General features: G+C 40.4%; 1 protein-coding gene across 1 annotated transcript in view; it reads left to right on the top strand.

The window, feature by feature from the left end:
* The window catches only part of pkp4 (plakophilin 4), a gene marked incomplete in the record, with an annotated part of 59,694 nt that overhangs the window by 8,011 nt on the left and 31,883 nt on the right, over positions 1-19,800 (top strand). The window contains 2 exon segments of the mRNA XM_035676994.1: positions 10,770-10,882; positions 16,759-16,793. Coding sequence (XP_035532887.1) covers positions 10,770-10,882; positions 16,759-16,793 — 148 coding nt within the window.

The raw sequence follows: 19,800 nt of genomic DNA on the forward strand, positions 1-19,800 counted from the left end.
GCCCTTGGAAACACTGTGTTTTTGGTGTGCTTCTCTTCCTCCTCCATTATGAGGCTTTGCCCTCAGAGTAATGCTGTTATTAGCCGTGCCTGGACATGCCTATATGTACCACACGACTGGCAAAAAGGGCCTCTTAGGCACGGCATGCTATGGTGTTTCAACACACTGCCTCCCAGAAAACACCACAGTGGAATTTTCCCACTTTGTTGGAGCTCATTACACATTAAAAGACTAGATGCCCCCTGCTTCTCTATGGCAAACTCTGTGACCCGGTTTTTATCCAAATCAGGCACAGACACACACAGACAGACTCCGGCGTTCTTTGTAAAGCCCATGAGCTGACCTTGCTTTGAGTGCTACAACTCCAGCACCCTCTTAAAGGCTTGATGAGCTGGCTGAAATATTACCCACTTGAGATACTGATGCAAGCTTCTGACATGTTTTAATGAAGCCAAAGTGATCTTTGTCTAAGTGACCCAGCTTAAGGAGTTAATAGTTGTGCCCAGGTCAAAGCTTCAAGGCAGTGTTTTTTGCCATTATGCGTTTCTATGCCATAAGCGCCCAGAAAGGTTGAAATCTCTCTGCAAGCTATAGTGTCTATTCCACCTCCGTAGGCGAAATAAGGACTCTAATTACAATCGACTAGTGATTTTCTCCACTCCTCAGGGTCTTATCTGCCTTCCTCTCCCTAGTGCTGCTGCTGTGACACAGGCAAGGAGAAATCTAGAGGCATAAGCATTCTGGCCTCGATTATAGTCATAAAAATGGAAGCCTGGCTCCGAGCAATTACCCCATGGGGGAGCAGAACAAGTGTGAGAGAGTGAGACAGATTCTGAGGGGAGGGATACAGGTGAAGGAGAGTGCTCAGATATACAAAGGAAAGACAAAACGCTCACATACAGAGAGAGGCCGCAGAGGGTGGCGAGTAAAGGGAAAAGGACAAAAATGAGTGTGAGCATGATGGAGGGAGGCAGAGTCAGAGAGGCTGTCACCTGTGAATGGTTCTCTAAAGCGCTGTGGCAGGAGGCTGTCAACGCAGTGGAAAACAGAAAAGAAGGAAAAGAGGAAGAGGAGATAATCTGCTCCCTATGTGACATGATGTCAAAGGAGTGGTGTGTGCGTCTGGCACGGCGCAGCGCTGTCGTTTTGAACCCAGCCCTGGGAGATTTCCCCCCAACTAGCCTGTTAATACTCATCACCATCACTGTCACTATCATCATTATCACTATAATCATTGCCACTGTCAACAGCACACACAGAGGACCCGGCCATTGGGGATCAGGAATTGTACTCAGGAAGGTGGAAGCACAGTAAATACTGTTGGGCTGTCCTTGGAATGGCGTAAGTCCACTGAGGAAGTTTAGGTACTTGACTGGGTGAATCAACAATGAGGTGCATGTCTCTGTATCATCCTCTGCCCAAACATCTCTCAGATGAGTTTCTCCAAATGACTGATCCTGAGGTAATCACACAAGTCACTGCAGTCTTTGTTCACTACAGTAACCTCCAGATTGACACTCCCTAGATTGCTTACTCTCCTCATTTTGGCCCGGAGCAATGTTCTTTTTGTCTGACACAACGCTATTGATCTCTCAAAGGAATTGTATGTTCACAGGTCTACCTGGATTGCACTGGCTGTGTGACTGCACTGCAGCAGCATTTTTAGTTTTTGTTCCAATCGAGGAAATACAGATTGCCTTTGTTGAGTTACTCGCATTTACTGCCACTATGCTTTGGAATTATTATCAGGAGCATCACATAAGAGCCCTTTGTTGAGGTTCAACAGCTTGTAGTCGCACAAAACAACAGCAGGTCTAGTACAAAACTTAGATCAAAGACCTGGTGAATGAAGAAAATTGATTTCTAAAATGTAGGGAAGGCTTTTGTAATTTGCAGCTGTAAATTGTGTTTGTGAACCCAGGCTTTTACACATGCACCAAAGATAAGATGGCTGCTGTTAGAGTAGAAGCAGAGCCTTTAAAAGCCCGTTCCAACAGTATGTGACAGACATGGCCTCACACAATAATTGGCTGCATTTGAAGCCAGGTTTAATATATAAATCAATACTTTTTTTTTAAAAGGAGAAATTGTGTCCACTGCTACACAGAACTTTAACTTTGAAATTATTTTAAATGATCCTGCATATTGCTGGTTCCACTTGAACTACTAATCGTGCATAAATTGTGCTTTTAAAGTGTAATTATGTGCGTCACACTGTGAATGTTAATGAGGCAGAAATGCAAAGGCATTTACTTTGGTGATATAAGTTGGGCAGGAGATAGAACCCCCATCAGCCTTTGCATATACTCTATTTTTAACATGTCCTTCATGTTTGCTCAAACCACCTGTGCCAGTCACACCTCACCAACAAAGGCTACAAAAGATCTGTAGCATTAAGATGTCTTAGTACATGTAAATGAGGTAAGACTGGCAAAGAGGATGAACAAATAAATGGGAAAATCCTCACAACAAAGAGAATTTGTGAGAAAAAAAATTGCCTGAAATTATTGCCGGAATTGTTCGTGAGCACTGACAGGATTTAACTTTTTCTCTCCCCCTCATACAGTCTATGTTCTACGTCTTTATTGACAGTCTTTCTTTTGTTGTCAATCTCTTGTGTGGCAAGTACTAGCTGCTGCACTGGCTAATGCAGATGACAGCTCCTTTAATAGCATCCACCACACAAATGACAGTTTCTTTAATGACATTTTAATTACCAAGCCAAATTGTAACTTCCTTTTCATGTTCAAATATGTGGAGCAGGATGTTTTTTTTTTCTTCTTTCTGAAATGCCACCAACATAATATTATTTTTGGAGTGATGAGGTCTGGAGAAGACCGTTGTAGTTAGAGCTGTTTTAATAGGGTGTAGTGACTAACATTTTTACATAATGCATCTCTTCAGTGAAGTAATGTGAGTGGTCTTTGTTGAGGCAACCTGGTTAGCTTCCAGTTCGATTCAGAGATCAGCCCTATAAATGTATTTAATTTGTTTGTCATACCACTTGACACCAGTTTGTTTACATTTTTTAGCTTATCTTTTATCTATATGTAGGGTTATTTTAAAAACAACAACAACATAGAAATAGATTTTCATCAAAGTTAGAAGACAAAGTAAATTCAGGCAGGGAACTATGGATTATACTGTGGTTTTTAGGACATTTAGCCATGACTATGAACCTTGCTGACTGATGATATAAGGTGGTGAGCACAGAATCATAAGCAGCAAAATTGTGTGATGATGGGACCCATGATTGGACAATTGTGGGGAGCTAGCAATGAATTAGATATGGTCCAGAAAACCACATTTTGAAAGAATATAACTTATTATCCTGAATAAGTATTATCCTTCTTTGACCTTAAATCCCGTGCCTGCATGTATAACTGCCGTATGTCAATTTGCTCTCCATATAACAATTAGATTTTAAATTTGAGTCGCTCTGCAAGTTTCCTGCTATAAATGCTTATAATGCCGCATTAGAAATCCTGGCAGAAATCATGTTCTATTGTAGACTTGCTTTTCCATTATCCGAGAGTGAATGATGTTTTCACATTTTCTGTTTGTGGCCTCTTGTCACATTATCAGCTTATACAGTATAAAAGCGGTGGTGCAGCTGTGGGTGCTAAAGCAATTTTCTCCCAGTGATTCACCTATAGCTATGCCTACAGCTGTCGTCTCTTACCTCAGCAAGCCACTTTTACTGTATTTTTAAATGCCCTTTCTACGCAACATAGTTATTAGAATTCTGCTATGGTGGCATGACGCTGCAGTCAGTTTCCTCAAACCTTAGTATTTTAACAAGGTGACTTTGTGGCAGTTTTTGTAAGTAATTGCACTGCGTGGTTCCTTCAGGTCTGGTCACACAGACTGTTCTGGGGCCTGTTCTCTTCGCTCACACCTCAGGCCTGCTTTTCTGTCCCTGCTGCTGCAGAAATCCTTTAACCTCTGCTGTCATTCTCCCACTGCGCAGCGTTGTCGGGCTCTCGTTGGAGTGGGTCTGCCACACTGCAGTGAGGATGCAGAGCTGTCAAGCCTCATTGCCACTTAATGAACAAACATATTTCTGGTAGATTCCCATCTTTGGGTAAGAAGGAAATGCCATCTGCACTACTTATGCAAAATCAATATGAACCTGCAGCCCTCTCTTTCCAGCCCCCAAAATCACAGCATTAGCAAAACACGCTTTTTAATACAAGCTCACATGGGCTGCCCTCAAGGTAATGAGAACTATTAAGGATAAGATCTCAAGTCTTAATTATTAGTGGGATTTGATCACTCACTACCAAGGATTAGGCAGAGATTGTTATGACGTACACCTCTCAGTTATTATTCATATGAAGGAAGGTGTTAACAAGAATATTCAAACGCAATTTCACACATCACTAGCACCGCATCAAATGATCCCAATTTATCATACTGTATATGTTGCATGTATGACGTTGTAGCTTCTTTGTTTTACATACAGAGGTGAAATGATGCATCTGTTCTGTAACTAGGTTCATGGTGAATCTCACATGAAATGAACATGCACCCCTGTAGATGGATGGCACCACAAATCTTGGTATATGTTTTGTGAGTAATTTGGATAAACGAGAATTCAAATTGGCAACCAAATGAATGCTTACATGTGTTTGGAACATGCAACTAGACAGCGGTAAGCAAGCAATTTGGAACACGGTGAAGATGTTTTAATCCATAACGCAAAATTTAGCAACCACTTTTTGAGTTTGAATATTTGATACTATGACAATTTTTCTGGAAAATCACTCAAAAAGTAGTACTGCAATTCCAATAATATGATTTCAGTTTGACATAAAGGAGAAAAATCTTCCATAATCAATCTTTATATTCATACACCAAAACCCGCTCAACAAAGCATTAGATATGCATTAAAATGTATTGAATAATGTATTCAAGTTCCCCAGAACTGAAAGTTGTAAGCAGAAAAAGACGCCATGGTACAATGCAGGGTGCAGTATATTATGCTGACACATGGTAACATTTTCTATGGTTGTCCAATTAAATCAATTTTTGAGGGGAGAGAAACAACAAGTGTGCTGGTTGACCAGTTACTGTGTGAAAGATGTGTGAAAGAAACTCGCGTAGTACTGTAAGACTTTTCATTAGATCACAGACAATCTGTCCTATCTGGGTAGAAGAGCTTGGCTTGATTGGCAACTTTGTGTTTACCACAGAGTCAGCAGCCTCTCTTTTGGAGAGTTTCTACTTTTAAAAGGTTCCAAACAACAAATCGATCTTTTGAAACAATTAGTCAAAATTAAAACATTTATTTTTGAAAGTTAAATAAGGAACATCCTTATTTCCAAAGCACTGTCCTTTTGTGCTAAATTCAAGTATACTATATATTATTTAATGTACTTAATGTCACGTGGTAGTGCAGCAGGGCTCTATGTGTAAGTCAGTGTATGTTAATATAGCTGTATGACATTTGGGGTTATGTGTGCGTAAGCCTCTCTTATCTATGCTGCACCACAGTCTATGTGCTGAACCAGCAGCAGGCAGTAGCCACTTCAGGCATTTCAGATGGGTCCTGTATTGTCAGCATCCATAAAGATGACAAGGGAGCCTGTATATCGATAGTGTGGTCGGCTGCCATGTGTCATCTGTTTCTTTAGGGCCCGTCTTTGGACACAAGGCGACAGGATCTGAATCAGCTCTTGGACTACTGGCAGATCAGGCCCAACAGGCTCATTGTAATGGCAAATAAAAGCGTTAGAGGCCTTGTTGGTACAGGAAAGCTTGCCGCCCATTGTCCCTGTCCTCTCTTTCTACATTAAGCCTGGTACTCTGAGCAAGGCTGGGCCCACACCCGTTAAATAAGCATAGACCCTTGTTTAATGGTCATTACTGCTGTGCTCAGTCTGATCGTTAATGCTGAATAGATGTGTCCCATTCTGTGTAGGGGCCAAGCATGGAAGATGTAAAGAATTACACATAATGAGTACCTTCTCTACATGGCTAATATGAGCCCTACTTACAAGTGTGATCCTCGTCCCTGTATGATCAGACCACAATTGGCACATAGCCCTGTGCTATCACCAGCTAATTATGGACATATTGGTTCCATACTCATAATAGTCTTAATGAGTTATGCGGAATAAGGAAAGTCTATTGAAATGTGTGTGAGGGAAAGAACACTTTTTGGAGATGATAGTCATGGCAGTAATCATGAAAGCTACCTGAGAGGCCGGTTAACTCAGCATGACAGAAAGGATGCATTGTTGTTTCGTGGCTGGCTTCAGGAGTAGGTCACCTGACTCTTCTTATCCTCCTGCTTCTCAAAAAGTATCAGCACATCCTGGAAATTGTGCACCAAAATAACAAATTATGTAATAACTCAACATTTTCACTTCAGTATGTAACAACACCCATTTTTTGTAACGGTGTGCTGCATTTGACCCAATATGTAATTGTTTTTCCCACATTTTGTAATAAATTATTAAATATTTTGATGGCTAATACAAAATGTGGGAGTTTTTTATGAACTGCACTTTGAGCTGAAGCTTCTTAATGGTATTTTTGGGGAGCCCTGTCGAGAGACCACTGCATTAGTCAACCCTGCGAGAAATAAAAGTGTGAATGAGGTCGGTATTTGACATGAAGTCCTCGAGTTTGGCTGTATTTGTAAGATGATAAGAAGCTTATCTCCTTACTGCTTTAATGTGGTTCAGAGTCAACTATAACCAAGGGGGGCACCACAGGTCATTGGAGTCTAATTGAATATTTGTGAAATTTGATTTAGGTTAAATGTTAAAAAATATAACACGTACAGATGAAGAGTGCAGCTACATAATTCACCTTATTGTTACATTTTTATCATAAAAAAGTGCAGCTCCCACATTTTGTCACAACCACAATATGTAATCATTTATTTAATAATCATATTTATCATTCATGCTGTCTATTATAACATGTGGCAGGTTGCGACAGAATTACATAATGAAGAGAAAACATTTTGTCATGTTATATAATACGTATAAATGCAAAACAACTTTATAAATATGCAGTATATAAGAAAACCAATACAACTGACACACTGACTTTACGACTGAGAACCGGGCTGCAACCAATTTGTCATGCGATAGAGAAAAACCTGAAGGACAGAGCTCATGCAGGAAGCTTTGGACTGCCTCCATGCCTCTCCATACTATGAACACAGCAGGGTTGGGGCGGGCATGCAGGCAGGATGCCCGCCTGCTATAAGCTTGGAGCAGCTCTGAATATCAGTAGTGACAAAGACCTCTGTGCCTTATGGCTGCAACAGATGTCTCTCTCTGCTGTGCTTGATCAAGATCACAGACCATATAATCAGCAAGACTGAAGGCCAGTGCACTTTTGGAGTGAAGTGTTAAGAAAGACATAGCTGTTTATTTCTCTTGTGCCTGCATGTACCACTGTATAATGAGAAGTGCCGCCTCCGATGAAGTTGCTGGACTTGAGAAGGTGACATGCCGCCAAACAAAACAATTGGATAATGAGCTTAAAAGAAAGGAGGCACAGAAACGGTGGGCCAAGAATAGTGACATTTGGAAGAGCAGGAAATCTCAGTCTTCATTTAGACGGTAAACAAAACAGATTGGTCCGTCTCTCACCATATGTTTAATCTTTTTTTCTGTAAGCATCTGCTACATATTCATACATGACACGCATGTAACGCAGTAAGCTGTACACAAGCGAGATGAATTACATTTTTTAGGTGTCTGCATAGGTGTTAGCGTGGGGGTCAGTGAAAATGCACGTCTGTCTATGTGGATGAGGACAGACATGCAGTGACAATGACCTCCCAGACTAGTCTATCTAGTGGGAATAAACTATATTTAAATGTTTGAATGTTCAGATTTTCTCTCTCTCCTGCCTGTTTTATCTGTGTGTGCATATGGATTATACTCCTCTCTTGTGACTTTCACCTTATGTTCTCTCTCTTGCACATTTGTGACAGAATCACACCCTGGACTAATTCCAGATTTGTATCGAGACGCAGTTATACAGTTGAATCATCTCTCTCTCGCTCACTGTGAATATATGTGTGACTCACCCTCTTGTTACTATTATTATGTGTCTTATATATTGAAGACCTAACCTTAACTCTTATCCCTTGTTTCCTCTGTAAAGTCATCGTCTATGTGCTGATCCAGCAGTGGCGATGCAGGCGTCTTTGTCTGTTTGTAGAGATGGTGTCATAGTAGTTCAATGCTTCCACTGTCTCTAGTGGGAAACAATCCTCCGCCTAGCAATGTCACATTATCTATCACTTAGAGGGGTTAAGTCCTGGGACTCGGCGAGAGAACAGACTGTATTGTTGGTGACCTTCAGGTGTGCGTTTTCTTTAAACGATATGGTTGAATGGTTAGGACTAAGAGGTCAGATTTATAGCAAAAAAAAATATGTTTTATAACAAGCCAGTTTCTTAAAATGAATGGTTTGTTTAAAGCAGCCCATGAATTGAATATGTCCTTTTCCCCTTGACAGTCTGTACATGGGTAGTGTAGAAACACATTTCAGTACTTTGTATTTTGATTATTCATACTGACTCACGTCTGTCTCAAGAAAAGAAGAATGGAAAAAGGGGGTGATTGGTTGGTTGAAGGCTGAAATTGGCAATTTTCATGCGACTAAATCTCTCAGTAGGGGTTGTGTCACACAGAGGATTGATGGCTTATTTCTTCTAAGTAAATCAGTGTTGTGGCCTCTATCTCTGTTCTGCTCCCACAGCTGTATGTGCACTCTCGTGGGTGGGTTTTTTGTATCAGGAATAAGCAGACATTGGGTTGATCCCTGCTATTTCCTGGGGAGTATGCCTCTTAAAACTGGCTTGTGCTCTGCGATAAAGTGATTGGAGTGATGATCTGAAAGTGAACGTTTAATACGCTCAAAAATGTTTTGGTATACAGGGGAATTACACTGCAGTGTTTCCCCAATGGCAAATGGCAACTCTTAGTTAAATAAAATTAGAAGTAAGTTAATGAAGCTAAATTTCAAACGATGCATGAATATTCATCCAAACATATTAACAATGGTGGAAATAGTTGTTCTAATTATTTGTTTTAACTGTTTATGTCTACCATTTTTCAGCCACATCCACAGTGCCAGTGCTACCTTAGTATTGTTATAGTAAAGAGAAGGCACCAATTTTTTTAAGCCTGTAACTGAATTTCTGTCATTTGGTGTTTAGTTTGACTTCTGTGTTTCCTCTTAATACTTTGTAACAGATATCCGACTCACCACAGCTGTACTGGAACTGTATTTGTTATGTGGCGTTGCTGCTAACACAAACTAAACATTTCTTGCTGCTTTTTAACATTAAAAGCTCTCCACCTGGGAACTCCCGGGGAGCTTTTATTGAGAAGCAGCTACAGGAAATGCATTTTATTTGTCATGAAGATTAGCGATGCTTTGTTAGCTGCACTTTTGTTCAATAAAAAGGGGTTTACGCAACAAAGATGTGGACATAGTCTGCAGTATTTTGTCGGTGGTTTGGGTTTGAGCATTGCAAAAAAAAATATATATATTTATATATTCATTTCACCATCAATATCAAGCATCTTGGACACAAAGATTTTCTTTGGGGTGAATGAAGGTCTTATCTTATGTGCATACGTGCAGCTCAGGATTTAATCAGGGTTGCTCATGGCACCACACACGTTTCCCAGTCACATGAAAATATGTCATTATATTAAGGAAATAGGACTTAGCAGTTGTCTCTCCTGCATGCTTCCTCTCACTGCAGTCAAGCTTCACATATCTACAACCGAGTTAGAGGAGAGGAGAGCAGTGGAGGGTATAAAGCAGTAGTTTGGGGGGATGGGTGAGTAGAGCATGTCCACAATGTGAAGGGAAATTTCAATGCACCCTCAGGGAACATTGGAAGAGTAGGTGTGAAAAGTAGGCTGGTCTAAGTGCCGTAGAGTGACTAAACTTCTTCAGACAGGTCACAGAAGAAGCTGAGAGCTAGTTTTGTGTCTGTCTGTGTGAGTATGCAGCTGGCTGTGAATGTAATTGACCATGGTAATGGACATTACAAGGGACGAGTAAGGATAGCAAGGCGAGGATCCTGCCATCTGTATAGTATTATGGTGAGTGAGGCCTTTTTGCAAAAAGGTGTTGGTGCTGGAGTGCAGATACTCTTTATTCTGCCATGGTAGTGATGTGGGTGAGTAAAAAGGTATTTCTAAGGTATGCAAATGAGTGTGTTTGTGTGCGCAATCATTTTTCTGTGTACAAAGGACCCTGTGCGTGTCTTATGAGTGTCATGATGCAGTGCTTCTAGCTAGAGAGCTATGCAAGTAATAGCCTTGCTCAGGCTAGATAATTAGTCAAATGCTGATTTCTACTCGACTCCCATAGGAACAGTGCCACCAAGGCTAAATATCACCCACTGAAGTGGTGCTTATCTCTCTGTGTGGGCTGGAAAAATGGCAGTACTATATAGCCCGTGTGTGTGGTGTGTATACCTAAGTTTGTGTATGGGAATGTACATGGTGTCTATTTTTTAAGGTACTTTATGAGCAAATATTTCTATCTGGAATTAGCTTGTTTGCAATGCCTTAAGCCTCTATTTTGTGTCATCATTAACCTACATGCCACGATGAAGCACAACACTGTTAGAGCAAGCTGTCAAACTGTCAACCTGCCTCCCTCATATTGACATCACATTTGTCATATCTGTCAATGGAAGTACATAAAGCTGTGCCTGATGAGAATATATTCCTGACCCTAAGTCCCTTATCTCTTTTTTTTTTTTTTTGCAGGAGCTCCAGTTTGAGCGGCTAACCAGGGAGCTGGAAGTGGAGAGGCAGATTGTAGCCAGTCAGCTGGAAAGATGCAGACTCGGGGCAGAGTCGCCAGGCGCTGGTAGCAGCAGGTAATGAGAAGATGCTCACACAAACACACACGTAGAGCCACAATCTCAACACATGGCTTTTTCATCCTTCACAGCAGGGCCGTATTCCATAGGGTAACCTTATGGCATAGTGATGGAGAAACCAAGTGTGCTCAAACCTGATTGGACTGTGAATCTAAACATTTCCCACTCCTGTCCTATTATTGTGAAATGGAAAGAATTGCTTCAGTGTTATCTAAGCTAATCACAATCACATCAGTTAGCAATTTAAATGTGCAGGATTTTGTCCGGGCTAATTGACTGAAGCCACATTTAAATTAAGCTGAAATGAAAATATATGCAGCTGACTTTGTAGGCAAAATATTAAGCCTATGTTTATCAGTGACAGCATGTGTATGCGCTTGTGAACGTGCATGGTAGTGGAGTGTTGTTTGCTCAGTGTGGAAGGAGTGTGGAGCTTCTGAATTTGTTCTGGGAACTCATTCCCACTTCATCAGCTACGACACAAGGCTGCCTGATCATCACACCTCAGTGACCACACATTCTGTCCTGTCTGCTGTGGCTCAGACATGTCAGGTTCATTTGTACAGCTCAATACCGCGTACAGTATCCCGATGGGCTTCACAGACCAGCTATGAAGAAGGGTTGACACGTCTTATATCGTCACCTGGCCTGATGGTTTACCCCATTGCTATTTGTCGAAGATGTGGAGATGCAGTGGTGGACAGGCATTGGCCAATAACAGCTGTAAAAATCAGTACTGGTATTTGTCCAATAAATGAATACTGCACAATAATAGTATCATGGTTGTAAAGAAAATAAACATTTTGAGACATAATATTAAAATGTAGGTCTGCATCTTTAAATTAGTCTTACTAAGGCAGATTAAGTATGGTTCGAAATATTTAGTGTGTGTTTTGTAACATTCATTCATCACTGTTTTCAGTTGTAGTTGCACTTATTAAGCAAGTAATATGTGGACCATCTTTTTATGTCTGGTTAAAAATGTGATTCCTTGTAGTGGCAAGGGAAATCACAATAGAGGTTAATAGTCTGTGACATTGAAGGGATTGCTTAATGGTCAGATCTTTCAGGCGCTATTAACATGATGGTTCTTTGTTGCTTTTGCTTATTTTCTTCAGTCAAAGCCGTTTTGATGGCACAGCATAGTGTGGGTATTTTACTAATGATTAAACAACCTATTACACCTAGTACACTCATGTGTAACTGTTTTTAGTCATATCTGTCTAATTGGAAAGTTCATGATTACACATAAGGATGTTTATATAGGATATAATGGTGAAACTTCAAATTAAACACTAAATCCCCAGCAGTTAGGTAATTTACACCAACTTCCCCTCACTCTCAATGATTATTGAAGCAAGTACTCTTTCATATGGGAGGAACAGTACTGTAAAAGATGTCTGTCGATTACTTTGGTTGCACACTGGAGGCTTGATGATCATTCAGACTACAGAAAGCATCCTTAGGCCAGGTTTGAGCTGCATTTGTTCTCAAATGGATCGCGATACAATTGGGATATATTTGGATACATGACACTTGGTCGGAACAGAGGCTGTAATGGCGCTCTGTGATCTCTTCTGGTTTCGTGATAATAAGCCCTATGTCCTTACACGAGGCATTCTTGCACTCCAGCCTTCATACCTGAAAAACGCGCCCACCTACTACCAGCAGATTGCAGTACTCAGGAATCGGAGTGTCCATTTCCCCTTTCTCCCTTTTTAGAGAGGTGCAGGAGAGAAAGAGCAGCTTCAAGTGCTGCCAAAAAGGTCTGGACAGCAGCTCTCTGAAAATATTCACCAGGCTATTTACTTTCATTTCCTCTTTAAGAAGTAGTGTATTTTAGACCTCAGTTTTACTGTGTCCAACCACGCCAGCGATCTCATCTGGAGATATAAGCAACACACTTGCTTTCCTGTGGTTGTCCTGTAGTCACTCACTCGCCCATAACAAACATTTAACACACTGAGTGGCAGTTCAAGATTCATTTTAGAATAAAAGCTGCTAGTAGACCAAGCAATCTTTCTTTACTCAATCTAATGACTGCCTCTAATATTAAAGGCTTTTATTGTGTGCCAGTCACATTGAAAATCAGCACCCAAATCTGTTTTGTGCAGCGTTTAGCTCATTGTCTTAATTCACTGGTCCATCGGTGGCCGCTGAGAGGCTTGGCAACACCAGTCTGTTGATATTGAGTGGATGACCGCTATTGAGTCTAATCCTTTATTTATTTATTATAAACTTATTCATGCATAATAGAGCTTACAAAGTGGACAGCACAGAGCTTAAAGTAGGTCTATATTTTTTTTTTTTTTTTTTAAGTGGCAGGGACCTTTGTATATATCTATATTAACAAAAAACTGGCCTTTATTTTTTATTTCCCTGCTTTAAATGCATTTTTGAACTGGTGAGAAAGAGCAGACTTAAATCATATTAAATGTGGCTGTTGTGACAGGTGGTGGTGTTTTAAAGAGGGGGAAAAAATGTCTCCTCTATTTTTAGAGGTCTTTAGGTTCCCCTGGTTTTTTTTGTAAAATACCTACTATTCAGCTGAAATCACTTTTTTAAAGGACCAGGATCTAAATTTAGTTCCTAGCCCACAAAAAGTCCCTGCTTCAGGGTTAGTACTGTATTTCTATTAGCCTAGGAGTTATATGTGAGTAGAATTTGTTGTTAGGAGCTCAATACAGCTGCACAGCTTTTATTGACGCAGTAAACAAGTACTAGTTGCCACTAGTATCAGTATCCGGATTAAGGATGAAAATGTCTTGCTATTTTTGTGGACGTTATAATGAATCAATTGCAGTGAATATAGTAAATCGCCATTCAACACTCAGCACATTGTTGGCACTCAGTAGACCGGGGGGTTTTAGGATCCCTTTCCAACCCTGCATGTCTGTTCTGTGACTACAAAGAAACATCACTGTGTCTCTGTGTTGTTATTTTCTTTGTGTGTGAACATTGCATCTCACTAAAAGTAGTTTTTCTTTTTTTTTAAATCTCTTATTGGCCTGATCTTCACAGTTCTTCAGATACAAAAGGAACACAAACAGTAATGTGCAAATTGATTAGCAGTTGCTGATTTGATTCCTGGCTGTTAATTTCCTGACTATTTAGTCAAAAAGGGACACGGTTCCCCGTTAAAAGAAGCCTTTGATTTTGAACATCTGACTGTGTTGTTAGTGGTTAGACTGTGACAAGAGCACGCTGTCTTTCACTGTGCCCTTGTGTTCAAGACTCCCTAAATAACCTACATGTTTTTAGTTGTATCGAAAAAATCTTTTTTCTTTTTCAGTTAAATTTTGAGTTTGGATTTAATTATTTTGGATACATACCCAAACAGATACAGCTGAGTAATTTCCTTTGACCTTGCTTTACTGTTGCCACAGAGATACTAGTATTTTTAGTGTCACACAGCCACAAACATAGGTACGGGTTGAATAATGGGTAAATAATCAGGCATCTCTATCAGAAATCTGCCTTTGTTATCCAGATTTTTTTCTAATCCAATTTTAATAATGAGCCATGTTTCACACGTACATGATTTTTCAGAAATCAGGTCTGACTGCCGAAAGACATAATCACAAAGACACAAGTACTAAAGCCACTTTAACCACTCTGGCACCGGTAGCCATCCACCCCCTCTTAGTGACTCTAAAGAAAACATGTAACACCCTTTTCACACCTTTTTTTTAAAGCCAGAGAAAGACAAATAAAATGACTATCGCTGGACATTTGTATGTGAATGGAGATTAGCTTTAACCATTGAGGGCAAACTGCTCGGCTCAATAGCTCAGTGGGACGACAGCGGAGGTGACAGCTCACTTAGGGGTTCTGATGGGAGTCATTACATTTCATGACACCTCCAGAGTTGTCCACCCCCTTTTATTTCTAAAAGCATACAGGGGGTGGTCATCAAACTTGACCTCTGGCAAAAATCCTCAAAGATGTGACCACCGCCCTAGCTAAAGGGGTTGATGGGAAATAAAGTGTCCTGTCAGGGTTAGGCCTGCTGTTTATCAGCATCGGCAGTTTTACTATCATTTTACACCGCTTTCACCCAGCCAGCCGGTGGGCATGCAACACGCATGGTGCATCATCATTATGATAGCCATTCTTCTACTTCATCTGCCATGGTTCAGTGGAGCACAACTCGCCCAACTTCCTCTTTTTAATTGCCTGCATGCTCATTAAAATTCTGAGAGCCATGCTTCTTAAAGCTCATTGAGTGTCACCTTAGATGGAAAAATAGCAGCATTTCTAACATCAGGTTCTTGATAGTAATGGCCGGCAAATAGAGGATGTTATGAAGAAAAGGGTGGGAACGCTGCTCCGATGTCTTCTGCTTGGCCCTGGTCTGTCATAATAACCGGTCTTGGAAACGTGGCTCTGAGAAAGTGGACAGTTTTCCCTTCCCTTTGGTCAGGAAGTCTTTTCATAGGTACGCGCATAAGCTGAAATTATTAGGTGGCTATTAAGATGGTTCACATGGCTGTTCCGCATTTTCTTCTATGCTGAAGCCCTGAATCTAAGTGATTATTTGAGTGCAGTGCTTTTACTGTAGAATTACTATAATCTTCCCGTAACAAAAAAAAAAAAATACTCTTTTTGTGATTAAACTTGTGGTTAAGCTTTTAAGTTCCAGTTTAGGTTTCTCTTTTCTGAAAAGGTTAGAATTTAGTTTGCATTTTTATTCTAGGGTAGGATTTCAGAAGTTAAAAATCTGTTTTGGTTCATGTTCCCATGATCATGATCAACTAGTATTGCTTGATCATGAGCTGAGCAAATATAAATTTAATATCAGACGCAGGAGTTATGAGGCCACAGACATTTTCCAAATGAGATATAAAGGACAATTAAAGAGTTACTGAGTGCTCTGATGCTTCTCAAATTCAAAATCTGAAGCCAGAGTTTGTACTGCTACTGTAGAAACATGGCGGACTTTGTAGAAGAGGACCCACTCTCTCTGTAGAGAGAAAAGGTAACGAAAACACAATCATTCTTGATCTCTCAGGTGATTATGCACAAATGAAGACATACCTATGAATATTATATTATATTTCTGCCAATAGATGCTCCTAAATTTTACACACTGGACCTTTTAGGTATAATCCTTTATTCACTGATCCAGGACAGTTCACCATCAATCACCACACACTGTCACAAGAGGCTTTCTGTTTTTGCTGCTTGGTATCCTCAGTGGTTCTGGCTGAGTAATAGTCACAAACTGCGGTCGCTCTCTGGCTGGACCATTATTCTCCCACATTATTCTCTGGAGACTGAGCATCTCTGTGAGATTCTCTCTGTGCCGGAATATACACTGGCATGCATGTCAGGATTATGTTAGGATGTCAGGATGCTGTGAGCTTGTACACTGAGTGTGTGAGCGAATGAACTGTATGATCACTTCTGATTTACTTTAGGAGCTTGTCTCGCTTGTCCGTGCTTAGTTTCAGCTCACGTGAGGATGTATTCATCCCCTGGCCTTTCGTACTTTTAGGCCTGGCATGTTTATGAAAGCTGCAGGTGAAAAAACAGCTTCTAGTCCACCATTTATAGTTTTTTGATGGGTATCAAGCAAAACACTACCTGTCACCAAAGGCACCTTTAGGTCTTGATAAACACAGATGACAGGAGTGGACTTCTGAGCTGTAAACATTAAATCTGCACTTAGGCGGTATACTCTTTCTGAACCCCTATCTGTTTTATTTCAAACGCAGTGATTACTATCTGTGACCCTGTTGTGAAAGGCCCAAGGAAAGAGTACATGAGGCCCCCCAGCTCTTCCAGATGATTGCACTCATGTCTTTCACTGTGGTGTTTGTGGTTTGTGGTGCATGTATTCACTTTTTTATCTCCTGTTTTCCCTCCTACAGCTCGTCTGAGAAGTCCCTGCCTTGGAGGACTGCAGGTATGTTAACTCAAACACTTAAATGATTGGATATCTCTCCCTCTTCCTATTATTATGCATTCAAAGTATTGAGCCAAACACACACACACACACACACCCCCGCCCCACCTCACCTCACCCTCTATCTAGACCTGAAATAACCTGAGAATTACACTTTCTGCAGTATTTGTCAACAATGAATATGGAACAGCAACTTAATGCTCCATAGAGTTTTACTGTAACATAATGGGTCACAAGGCCACCTACTTTCTCTGGGACACAAAATGCAGAGACCCATTTCTCTTCAAAGCAACGTGTAGCTCTGTATCTTGTGTATGAAGCTAGCGTACACTCACAAAGTATTCATTAATGGTCCTGTTTGACCCTGATTAAGGCCTATACCCATAAATACTTGCTTACAGTTTCTTTGGTTTAACCTAATGATGTCCACTCTAACTGACAGTGGACTAGACATTTGTGTTCAGTGTCACAGTGATAAAATAATGACATATGTAACATAAATAAGGCTCAACTGGTCAGCCAAGTGCATTTGATTGTTATATATTATTATATATTATTATATATTGACATAAGGGGCTGTGTGTGTGTGTGTGTGTGTGTCTGCGTGTAAGTGTGTGTAAGTGTGTGTGTGTGTGTGCATGTAAGTGTGTGTGTGTGTGTGTGCGTGTAAGTGTGTGTGTGTGTAAGTGTGTGGTGTGTGTGTGTGCATATATAGTGCAGCGCAGATATGTTTTACATTTCCGCAATAAGGATTGCCAACATAAAGCCCTTATTAACCAAGCCTACAGTATTGTACAGCCTAGGGCGTATTCTTGTTTTAATATTTATCTAAGCTATTTCTGCCCACTCACACACAACACCGTCAGTGTTACGGGGAGCCGCAGAGTCCCTCTCAGACCCCTTTTGTCTGTTTGTTTAGTCTACATCCCTGAAGAGAGAACAGATAATGAATTGAATATACTAATGTATTTCATGGCTTATTAATTGCATAGTGGAACTTCTGCAATGGCCATTAATCTTTTATTGTCGATCCTGTCAGAAGACCCTATGGGGGGGTTATAGTTGTACATATGCACTGGGAATATTAATACTTCACAGTTTTCACGGTTTTCTCATTTACTGCCCACCCCCTTATTTCCTTGCTGACTGCATTTCATTTGGGTTGGAACGGATCCGGGGACTAATCACAATCACTGTTTTGCTTCGTATTGATTTCTCATTGTAATGTAGATGATAAATGATAGTCAGATGTGGTAATGTACTTTTTTCCAATCTAAATGAATTAAATTCTAACTGTGTGGCGCAGAGCATAATGGGCCACGTTTGTCTGTGAGGTTTATTGGCCTTGTGAGCCGCCGTATGTCTCCACTGTCTGAGAGTTTGGGATAGGAGTGTTACTGTGGAAACAAGCCTTTTAGCCCCAGGAAATGTCAATGCAGTCATACCTCATGTCCACTGAGAGTAGAAGACAAACACCCCAGAATGAAAAAAAAACTCTGTTTCTTTCCACTTTCTCTTATGGTTTAGCTGCTTATTCTTTTCCAGATATGACAGTTTAACACATCAACATCAGGTTAAAAAGCATACTCTCAACATGACTCCTCAACACATTTTAAAGAGCAGTTTATAGATTTAATTTCTTAATTATTTTGACTTGAGGTTTCATGGAAATTATACTTCCTAAAGTAAATATGTGATTTTAGATGGGTTTTTTTTTACAAGCCACAATAACAGAAATTCTAAGAAAAAGTAGCGAATCACGAAGATTTTGGATGCTGCCTGATACGTGGTTGCAAACTTTACCACACTGTGAAGTGAATCATCACAGGGATAGGTTTTGGTAGCCATCATCAGTCACTCACCAAGACACACTCACAACACAGCTCATTTCTGGCAGATGGCGATTATTTCTCCTTTCTCCACTTTCTTGTTCCCAGCCTCTTGGATGTCTAACAGGCTCCGCATTATAAGACTGTGGTCCTTTTTTTTTTTTAAATGCTTCTGAATATGTATTTGTAGCCTCACCAGTCTCAGAATTAGCATTAGAATCCATATTTATTCATATTTATTATTAATTAACTTGACCCAGCTCAGCCACTCATTGTGTGACGTCACATCCTGTGTCTCAGTTTTAAGGTGGACAGAACAGAGTCCAGATGTTACTATAGTTTATATATAGATATCTGTTTTGAAAATCCGGCACATGAATTAACCAGACAGCAACGTAAAAGTTACTCTTTTAATCCAGTATAACCCCTACAAAATAGCATGTGAAGGGAAATGGGAATACAATTCTTATGAGATAGATGAAAGGTGGTGAGATTGTCTGTGTTGGGGGCTGTTGGACTGTGTAAACTGGGCAGCAGTGTTCCATAGTTTTATCTAATATATTAATGATAAACAAGAAAATGTATTAGGGGAGCACAGGGGGCATTGATGGGGGTTACCAAAGCAAGAGCAAAGTGCAAAATAATATTTTAAACTGATCACAGAAGCAATTTGTGTGAGAACAGACAACTCTCCTCTTGTCTTGGAAAACACAAAATACTCCGTTCACATGGGATCATGTTATGTGTGAAAACAGAAACACTGACAACATTAAGAGGCACATTAGAAGACCTTATTGTTAATGCCAAAAAACCCCTGCCATACATGGATATTTGAAGCCAGTAATGTTTCATCTTCAGTGTTTTTAAGAAAAAGGGCGTCTGTCTCTCTCTCTCTTTCTCTCACTGTCTCCCTCTCTTCCTGTTCCTCTTCTGTTCTGGCTTTTTGGCATCTCATTTATCAAATAGGGTCATGGCTCAGTATAAAAACCCTGTGGTCTGAAACGACACACTGTGTGCCAGACACGGAGTCACTGCCAGAATGGAAGGAGACAAAAGACTTGTTCAGTCGTGTCATTATTTATGTTTAAAGGATATCTAAACGCTTTTTTGATCTTATAGAACCGTCTTATTGTTTTACTGTAAATACTTCAACAAGTCCTTCCTCCTCCTCCTCCTCC

The sequence above is a fragment of the Morone saxatilis genome, unplaced genomic scaffold (genome assembly GCF_004916995.1).
Source record: "Morone saxatilis isolate NCDOM2014 unplaced genomic scaffold, NCSU_SB_2.0 Contig5, whole genome shotgun sequence".
NCBI classification, from domain to species: Eukaryota; Metazoa; Chordata; class Actinopteri; family Moronidae; genus Morone; species Morone saxatilis.